The sequence below is a fragment of the Apaloderma vittatum genome, unplaced genomic scaffold, assembly GCF_000703405.1.
Source record: "Apaloderma vittatum isolate BGI_N311 unplaced genomic scaffold, ASM70340v1 scaffold26987, whole genome shotgun sequence".
Classification (NCBI taxonomy): Eukaryota; Metazoa; Chordata; class Aves; order Trogoniformes; family Trogonidae; genus Apaloderma; species Apaloderma vittatum.
The window spans coordinates 7,532-17,467 of NW_009727167.1; the positions used below are offsets into that span (position 1 = coordinate 7,532).

At 57.8% G+C, this 9,936-nt stretch overlaps 1 protein-coding gene across 1 annotated transcript in view; it reads left to right on the plus strand.

Annotated features, from left to right (window-relative positions):
• The window catches only part of LOC104277057 (chromodomain-helicase-DNA-binding protein 6-like), a gene marked incomplete at both ends in the record, with an annotated part of 29,063 nt that overhangs the window by 6,751 nt on the left and 12,376 nt on the right, over positions 1–9,936 (plus strand). Inside the window, 11 exon segments of the mRNA XM_009873589.1 lie at positions 1,742–1,807; positions 2,193–2,251; positions 2,589–2,706; positions 4,158–4,244; positions 4,490–4,624; positions 4,932–5,053; positions 5,662–5,905; positions 6,354–6,530; positions 7,654–7,797; positions 8,572–8,827; positions 9,316–9,526. Of these exon segments, the coding sequence (XP_009871891.1) occupies positions 1,742–1,807; positions 2,193–2,251; positions 2,589–2,706; positions 4,158–4,244; positions 4,490–4,624; positions 4,932–5,053; positions 5,662–5,905; positions 6,354–6,530; positions 7,654–7,797; positions 8,572–8,827; positions 9,316–9,526 (1,619 nt within the window).

Genomic DNA, 9,936 nt, shown 5'->3' on the forward strand with positions numbered 1-9,936 from the left:
CTGGGCAGCCTTGGCCGGGCCTCTGGCACCCACTCAGCCAACAAGTTTCTCCTCACGTTGAGGTGGAACTTCCCATGTTCAAGCTTATACCCATTAGTCATTGTCCTGTTACTGGGCACCACCAAAGAGAGACTGGCCCTTTCCTCCTGACACCTGCTCCTCAGATATTTATATACATTATTAAGATCTCCTCTCAGCCTTCTCTTTTCAAGACTAAACAGCCCCAGTTCTCTCAGTCGTTCTCCATAGGAAGGTCAAGTCCAAGGTCAGGCTGGAGCCCAGCAGTGCTGGGGTGGATGCCCTGCACACGGGCACTGCACGTCTCTGGGTGCTGCACTCAGCCGTGTTACCCTGGTGTGGGCCGGACGTCCCCAGATAGGTAGAACCCCGCTCTGGGTCTCAGGGCTGCAGCTGAGGGGCCCTGGCAGAGCTGCTGTTACCCTGTGTCGCGGTGCGTACCCTGCACTTGCTGTGCTGCGGTGCTGAGCCCAGCATCCTGCCCCAACCAGAGAAGGGGTGCTGAGGCAGCGTGTCGGCTGAGGGCTGGGGTGCGGAGGGGTTGCTGCAGCCCTGGGGACCACCTTGACTTTCCCAGACCCTTTTTGGCAAGTGCTGTGGAATGTCCCAGCTATCTGTCCCTCCCCAGCCTGCCTCATGCCCTTCTGGGAGGGATCTGCAAAGGGACATCTCAGAGCTGCTTTGCCATGGGTCAGACTGCCGTTGTCTGAAGGGGCTGAACAGAGTCGTCCTCCTTCCTGCTCTGCTCTTTGCTTTCCCTCCTGCTGCCATAACCATGTCCCAGCCAGGGCAGGGCTGATAGTTCTAATGCTCAAGCAAGTTCCACATACTTGCTGTGTGTCCTGTCCCCTTGATCTTTCCACGCCTCTCCTGCTGCAGGACAGACAGGCACAAGCCCAGCTCTCTTGTCCCTTGTTTGGTGGGGATAGTCCTGCCACAGTATGCGGCCAGCAGAGCCTTGACCTCCCCACTTGCGCTGTGCCTGCTCTCGGAGCTGGAAGTGGGACAGTGTTGGGGCCACCTCCAGCAAATATCATGTGCTTAGCACGAGGCAGTGGGGTGGGAGGCTGTGGGTGGCCAGCGAAGGGTCTCTGTGGCCTCCTGGGCTGATTTCCTCGTGGCAGAGTCGAAGCCTGTGGAGGAAAGGACTTTGAGCCTGCTGGGCAGAGCTGCGTGGGCAGTGGCGGGACTGAGGTGCTGTGACAGCAGCAATTCAGGATGCCTGTGGCAGGGCCCGACAGCCCTGCTCACTGCTACGCTGAGATTGTATAAAATCCAGCACTACAGGATTGTATAAAAGCTAAGGCAAGTCAGAGATCTGGCATGGAGGGTGGCCGGGAGCAGGAGGTTTGCATGTTTTGCCATATCTCCTTCCTTGAGTCTCAGGGCAGAAGCTCCTTGCTCATTTCTGGGAGACTTGCTACCCTCTCAGGCTGCCCTGCTCTAGCTGGAAGGATCTGCACAGCTAAATCTGACGGTGCTGTGGCCTGGCTGGTGTGGGGAGCACAGGCAGAGGGCCAGTGTAGCTGTGCTGGCAGCACCTGCACCCTCGCATCTAGCAAGGGTTCCCCGAGTGCAGCTCTCCCAGCTCCCGCTGTGATGGCTCTGCCCGCCCGCCCGGTGGGCTGGGAGAGGAGCAAGCAGCTGTTCGGAGCTGGGAGGTTGCCAGAGGCCAGGCCGCGCGATGAGCCGGGAAAACATCAATCTGCTCTCCCATCCCCAGGAGCCTCCCGAGGATGATGCCAATATCATTGAGAAGATCCTCGCCTCCAGGATGGTGCAGAAGGAGGTGAGTCAGTGGGGCTGGAGGTCCCTCGGAAGAGGAGAGGCACGGCCTGGTTGCCTTGTGCAGCAGGGGTGTGAGCCATAGCAGCCGTCGGGGCGGCCGGGCAACCTCTCCTGCCTCTGGAGAGGAGTCAGGCCTGGGCCGATGCCCAGGAGGTGTTTGAGTCCCCTGGCCCTGAGGGTGGTCTCACACACGTTCCCCAGGGCCACTGAGGCTCCAGGGCAGGCAGGACACGGAGGCCCTGGCCGTGCCCTCTGGCCATGGGGCTCGGCCTGCCTGGAGCCTGCGGCCGGGCAGAGCACATCTGCCTGTGCCCTGGCCACTGCAGATGGCCCCTAGACTCTGCACAGGCTCTGACTGTCACTGACTCTCCTTCCCTTGGTTTCAGGCTCATCCCGGAGGCCTGACGTTTGAGATGGAGGAGTTCTACGTCAAGTACAGGAACTTGTACGTGCAGCATTGTGGTGCTCTGTGCCGTGGCAGTGGGCCCTGCGCACGCAGGAGTGAGGGCTGTGTGCTCCCACCTCCGTCCCGTCCCGTCCCGTCCCCAGCTGTGGCCCCAGCAGCCCAGGCCGGGCCCACGGTCCTCCTGCGCCAGCCCTGAGAGAGCAGGAGAGCTGCTGCGCTCGCTCTTGGCCGAAAAAAACGCTTTCGGGTTTCACGTGGCGAGATTGTTCTCTGGGTTCCTGGGACATCCCTGCTGTTCTGCATGGTGGATGGGATCGAGCCCAAAAGCTCGAGTCTTTGGTCACGTTTTGTTGGTTGTTATTTTTTTGCTCTGCAGCTCCTACCTCCACTGTAAGTGGGCAACTCTGGAGGAGCTGGAGAAGGACCCCAGGATCTCCCAGAAGATAAAGCGCTTCCGGAACAAGCAGGCTCAGATGAAGCATATTTTTACAGAGGTGAGAGCTGAGTGTGGCAGCAGCTGTGCCCGAACCTGGCTCACTGGGGCTCAGTGCAATGGCTGAACAGGCTGCAGGCTGAGAGATGAGCGCTGCCTCCGGCACCTCCCTGGCCAGACAAGACCAGCTCCAGGGCTGGGAGTGGGCAAGCAGGGTTCACTGTGCAGCTGTGCCTGCCCTGCCTGAGCCCTGCCATAGCTCAGGGGTCCTGGGGTGCAGCCCAGAGCTTTCCCGTGGCCCCTCGCTGGCACTGTGGCAATACCCAGGCAGCAGCGTGGCACCGCGAGCTTCCAGGCTGGTTGAACCAGGCCACAGCACGGGCAGGTGTGGATGTTGCAGCCAAAGGGCTGACAGTGCCCTGAACACCTGTGGTGTCATTGGCAGAGGTCTGGGCAAGGTGACGAATGTCACTTGCCAGGCGCTGTCGACCCTGGAAGCGTTGCTCAGTGGGAGGGAGGGCAGCGTGCAGCGCTGCGGGGGCTTTCATGGTGGAGCAGAGATGCTACTGGAGAGAGGGAGCCATAAATACTTGGGCTTAGGGCAGCTCCTGCCTGCTCTGCTCTCTAAGCAGATTAATCCTGTTTAATGTGAAAGGTGTTCTATAATTTATCTTGCTGCTACAGAGAGAGTTGTTGGATCTCCTCCGACTGCCCCTTACCAGTGTAAATCAGGCCAGTAGGCTATGAAAATATCTCCATGGATGTAGTTGGAAAGCTGGGGGTGTGTGTCAAATTTCTCACTCCTGAGTCTGTTTGGGGTCTTTCCCAGGATGCAGAGAAGCAGCACATGTTGGAATGCAGTATACCACCAACAATTAAGCAAGGAGCAAATGCTCTTTCCTGTGAGTAACTGGGGTGCAGGGAGCTGTGAACGCAGAAGCCTGTTTTTACTCCTTCCCAAGCTCTGACAGTGTATGTGTCTGAGGACCACTCCAGGCTGAAGGCCACTCCTCCTCAGGTGTTCCTGGCCAGAGGATGGATGAGCCCTTACTCCTAACCACTTGTTGCTGGTGACTGCTGAGCGGAAGGTGGAGAGAGAGGGAGGCAGAGGCAGAGAATAACGTGCCATCGCTTGCAGAGGAGAGAAGTTCATCGGGTGCTGTGGGTGGCTCTGTGCTATGGCAGTCACAGCTCTGGATGCTACATGTAAGCTGGAGCATACGGCTCAGAGCTTTGTACCTTGGGGCCAGATGGAGTGGAGAGGACGTTTCTGCCTCCCAGCAAGGGCAGCGTGGAGCCCGCGGCCGCTCTGAAGCAAGGTCTGCAGGGCTCCCACGTCCTCCCTGCACAGAGACAGATGTCGAGTACCTGCATCCAGGACACTTGGTGTGCTGAGCACAGCTAGCAGCATCCTGGGGACAGATGCCCTGCAGCTGTTTACTTGTGCCCACCATCTGTTTAACCCTGGAATCACTTTGAACTTACCTCTCTCTTTACTCTTTGCTCTCGCAGCCTGATGAAGATTTGTTCAACCCGGACTACGTGGAGGTAGATCGAATTCTGGAGGTGGCTCATACAAAGGACCCTGACACCGGGGAGGTGAGTGGCTGCGTCGCCTGCTCGCCTCACAGAGGGAGGGAGGGAGGTTTGGCAGGAGGCCCAGACTCATGATGTGTGTCGTGTGTCATCTCTGAGCACCCTGAGGCCTTCCCAGCTTTGTGCAGCCTGAGCCCTGTCCCCGGGGATCCCAGTGGCTCACTCTCGGTGGCAGGCTGAGCCTGTGTGCCGGGGCTGAGCGGCCGTGAGCCCTGCACTGGCTCTGAGCCCATCTCTCTGCACCGCAGGAGGTGACTCACTATCTGGTGAAGTGGTGCTCGCTGCCCTACGAGGAGAGCACCTGGGAGCTGGAGGAAGATGTTGACCCAGGGAAGATCAAAGAGTTTGAAGCCCTCCAAATCCCTCCAGAAATCAAGCACATGGTAACGTACCCAGAGGTAACGTACCCGGCTGGCAGCTCAGTGCCCTGGGCAGTCAGGGACCATCTGTGTCTTGCCAAGGTCCAGCAGTGCTGACCTTCTTGTCCCTGCTGCTGCAGTGCAAGCCCCATATCCTTCCCTCCGGATGGGTTAGTTAGCAGGATCTGAGGGTGGGATCACAGGCCTTGCAGTGAATCAGCTGTCAATGACTGTTCTGAAGTGTTGTCCTGATGTGCCATCCCAGAAATGGAGTCCAGCCTCCCTGAGCCTCTTCTTCTCCATGGACCTTGCTCTTGCTCTCTCCTTCTAGGAGCGCCCGGCATCTGAGTCCTGGCAGAAGCTGGAGAAATCCCGCGAGTATAAGAACAGCAACCAGCTGCGGGAGTATCAGTTGGAGGGCATGAACTGGCTGCTCTTTAACTGGTATAACAGGTGAGGTGGGGCAGGAGCCCTGTGCTCACACACAGAGTTCTACTGGCAGTGAGCCCCAGGGTGTGCAGTCCCAGGAGCAGCAGAGCTGGGGGAACAGAGCTGACAAACGGGGCCCTTACAGAGCAGCCGCTGAGACCTTCCAGTGCCGGAGCTGGCAGGCAGCTGCCAGAAAAACTGTGTTTTAGCTTTGCAACTGAGTCTTTCAGAATGTTTCTCCCTGGAAAATGCTAATGAATCTTGGAGAGAGTAGGGCTGAGCTATGGGTCTAAGGTACACCTGATTTTCAATATTGACCATGCTACTGGTGACCCATTCCTGTGGCAGGAGTGCAGGAGCACGCAGGTTCTGAGGTGCAGCAGGCCATCGGATGCATCTTTCACTAGCTGGTGTGCACCCAAGGACAATGTCTTTATCTTTCACACTGACTGGGAGTCCATCATCTTGCAAGTTGGATGGTCTGGCTTACCCAGACTGGTTTTGGCCACTGTACTATTGTCTCCCCACCCTCCACACCGCAGGGTCAGAGGGGAGTGGGTGGAGGTGATGTGCATAATGTCCCATCAAGGAGTTGGTGATGGCGTGACTCCTGCCCCTGTCCATCTCTGCAGGAAGAACTGCATCCTGGCTGACGAGATGGGGCTGGGGAAGACAATCCAGTCAATCACCTTCCTCTCAGAGATATTCCTGATGGGCATCCATGGCCCCTTCCTCATCATCGCACCTCTCTCCACCATCACCAACTGGGAGAGGGAGTTCCGCACCTGGACAGAGATGAATGCCATCGTGTACCACGGCAGCCAGATCAGCCGGCAGATGATCCAGCAGTACGAGATGGTGTACAGGGACACACAGGTGACTGACACTCAGAACACTCCCCGGACGCATCCCCCAGCCCTGGCTTCCTTCACTTGGGAAGCACTGGGCTGCATGTGGAGCTTGTGGTTCATCTGGAGAGGGAGAGGTGATCTTTTGAGACTCCTTGGCTGGCATAGGCTCGGAGTGCGCTGTGTACGAGTGAAGTACAGACCCAACTCGTGCAGAAAGGGGAAGATGCAGCAGAGCTGCAGCCGCGGCTCTTGTCCAGGCCTGTTTATCTGCCCTGGAAGCAGGGTTTGGTTGGGGAGAAGCCAGCCAGTAGCCAGCAATGAAACTTGAGGGAATGTGTCCGCTGCTTGAGAGAGATGAATCTGGGGAAATCCCAGCTAGGAGCCAGATGCTGACACTGATAGGTTGACAGGGTGTCTGACAGTGTCCTGCCGCCCTGCAGGAGTCAAGCTGCATATGGTTTATGTCTCTCTAGGGTAACCCTCTCCCTGGGATCTTCAAGTTCCAGGTGGTTATCACCACCTTTGAGATGATCCTTGCTGACTGCCCAGAGCTGAAGAAGATCCAGTGGCGCTGCGTGGTCATTGATGAGGCACATCGCCTGAAGAACAGGAACTGCAAACTCCTGGAGGGGCTGAAGCTCATGGCCCTGGTGAGCATGTCCTGTCCAGATGCGTGTGAGAGCAGGGTGAGCTGGGGATGGCCGTGCCCAGCAGTCAGATGGCAGTGCCAGCTGCTCAGGCTTGGTGCCAGGGCGGAGAGCTCCCTGTCAGAGAGAAAACCATCCAGGGCCCATCAGGTCGCTGAAGCAGTGTCAGTGACTCCATGGGGGGGGCCTTTGATGGATGGGGTGCTGGTGCCCTGCAGCCATCACAAACTCCTTTTTGCTGAAGTGGAATATTAACCCACAGCAGCCCTGGTGCCCCCACACCGTCCCATCCATGCACACTCCCTGGCAGAGCTCTGCCTGGCCTTGAAGCACCGCTCAGGCTGCTGCAGCACGTGGCGGCAGTTGCTGACCAGCCGTGCACAGCATCTCTGGCTGTGATGGGCCTGCGGTGAGCGGGGCTGCTTTGTTCAGGCTGGTTTCGTACTGCTCTGCAAACACAGGACTAGTCTGTGCCAGGGTTGGAGGTGCAGGACTGAGTGTGGTGAAAAAGGGGTCAGTGAGCTGCTCTGAGAAACGAGTTTGGACAGCCAGCTCCTTTCCGGCCCTGGGAGAGGCAGCACTGCTCTTTGCTGGACTGAGAGGCACCAGGCCTATTGTATCTCCCAGCCCCACCCAGCTTCTGTCACACTCACCTGTAGCTGGGCCAGGCCTCTGAAAATCATTGCTCTTGTGTCTCCACTTCCCAAAGACCCTGACCCATGACTCGTGCAAGTCCCTGCTGGGCTGTGAGCACTCTGGGGCAAAGCAGGGTTGCTGCTGGCCCCACTTTGTACAAGTCCTCTGGGGGCCTCCCACCTTACAATTTCCCTTCTTTCTTAGATGGTGACGTTCCCTGCAGGAGGTTTAACCTGAGCTGTGCGCAAGCACCCAAGTCTCTGGCACTGCTGCCCCAGGGGGCAGTACCCAGTGGTGCCTGAAGCCAGAGCTGAGCATGGAAGGGAGTGCATTCTCCTTGGCTGGCACTGTGGCTTTTCAGGCCATGTGTGTGGCCCCAGGCCACCCAGAGTGCTCCTGAGGCTGGACAATGAGGAATGTTGCACTCTTGGGACCCCTCAGACCCAGCCAGGGGTTCTGAGCCCTCAACCTGTTTTCTGTGTATACCCAGGAGCACAAGGTGCTACTGACGGGGACCCCCCTGCAGAACTCAGTGGAGGAGCTCTTCAGCCTCCTGAATTTCCTGGAGCCACAGCAGTTCCCCTCAGAGACAGCCTTCCTGGAGGAGTTTGGAGACCTGAAGACAGAGGAGCAGGTACCTAGGAGACTTCTGACTGTTAGCACAGGCTGCTGGGACACATGGCCACCAAGCCAGGCATACACTCAGACATGTGCTTCGTGGAACTGAATAGGATTTCTCATGTTGGGAGAAGTGAAGGTGTAACAGAGCTCCCAGTGCTGCTTTGGAGAGAGGAGACCAGCCTGTGCCAAGGCAGTGAGTGCTCTGCTCCCCACCTGGCTCCCTCACATGCCTGGGCAGCACAGCTCACCTGCTTTTCCCACCTGGTCTGTCCCTGAGACCAACAGAAGTGTAGGGGGACTGAGGAGATCAGTAGATCCGTGTGTCAGCAACCCCTGACAGGTTCCCCTGGGAGGCTGAACTCTAAAGGTTCTCCTGAGCATGGATCACGGAAAGCAGCTCTGTCCCCTGGGCTGCCTCCATTTGAACGCCTGGCTCAAGGCGAGACTGTGAAAAGATTGTCATTCTGAGGGAGCAGGTGTGGGCACATGGAGCAGTCATCTCGGCTGCTATCAAAGCTCCCGCCTCTCTTCCTGCAGCAGGCACGTTTACCCAAGGCTGTGGGCAGCAGAAACGTGTGGAGTTCCTGGCCCAGGGCTGGTCACTCATGCCTGCCCCAAGGAAGCCAGACCCTGAAGTTGTCTTGACTCTCAGCAGAGCAGCAGCTGCAGGCTCATTTGTAGTGGGTTTCCACCCTGAGGAGGCGCTAGCATTGCAGACCCCTCCGCTGTTGTCCCCGTGCACTTGCTGTGCGGGGAGGGCAGTGAATCTCTGTGCGTGCTCTGGCAGGTGAAGAAGCTGCAGTCCATCCTGAAGCCCATGATGCTGCGACGGCTGAAGGATGATGTAGAGAAGAATCTGGCACCAAAGCAGGAGACCATCATTGAGGTGGAGCTGACCAATATCCAGAAGAAATACTACCGGGCCATCCTGGAGAAGAACTTCTCCTTCCTCTCCAAGGGTGCCAACCAGCACAATATGCCCAACCTCATCAACACTATGATGGAGCTGCGCAAGTGCTGCAATCACCCGTATCTCATCAACGGTGAGGGCTGTGCGCAGGAGGTGGGAGGGGGACGGATAGCACTGCAACATTTACTGGTCACCACCCAGCTTGGGAGCCAGCCCAGGCCCCTGTGCTATCTTCTGCTGGTGTGGTTGTGCATCCAGGCCCAGCACAGGGGGCAGTGATCTGCCTCATTGCCCTCACAGGCAGCCCAGCTCCCCGAAAGTGCTGCTTCCTGGTGGGCACCTCGGGGTTTTGCGAGGGTCACTACGCAAACGTAGTAGGGAGTGTTCTGGCACAGGACCCTCTCCAGCATCCCAGCCTGGCTTGTTCTGCCAAGAGCTGGTGCAAGCCCTGAAGGAGCGGAGTTGCAGGAGTGAAGGGGCTTTTGGAGGTCTCTAGCCAACCTCCCCAGATCTGGTTGACTGCATGGGTTTTGTTCTGCACTTACTGTTGCCTTCGATGGGAGGCTGGGGCACCTGCACCACCAGCCTTGCCAAGAGCTCATGTCCCTTCTCACCTGGCAGGGGCGGAGGAGAAGATCCTGGAAGACTTCCGTAAAACGCACAGCCCAGATGCGCCGGACTTCCAGCTGCAGGCGATGATCCAGGCGGCCGGGAAGCTGGTGCTCATTGATAAGCTGCTTCCCAAGCTGATAGCTGGTGGGCACAAGGTGCTCATCTTCTCCCAGATGGTGCGCTGCCTCGACATCCTGGAAGACTATCTCATTCAGAGGCGGTTAGTACAGGCTTCAGCATTCACCACAGCTCCTTCACATCACCTCCATCCTGCCCTGTAGATGGAGAGTGGAAGCAACAGAGGGTGGGGATTTGGCCAGTCTGTTCCCATGTACCAAAGGATCCGACTTACAGGCTGCTGCTCGTGGGTGCAGAGACCCCAGAGCTGGCCAGCTCTGACCTGTGCATTCTGCCTCGGCCAGGGCAGATGGAAATAGCACCTTCGTTTGGTCCTGATTCCCGTGAGCCTCATGTCTATGCACCATGCAAGGGGTTGTGCTGATTTTGCCATCATAAGGGGAATGGCTTTTGGGAACAACCACTCACCGTGCACACAGGCTGCCTGCATGCCCACACACAGCCCAGGGGAAGGGGCAGGAAGGAGTTTGTAAGCCACAGGCAGTTCTGGCC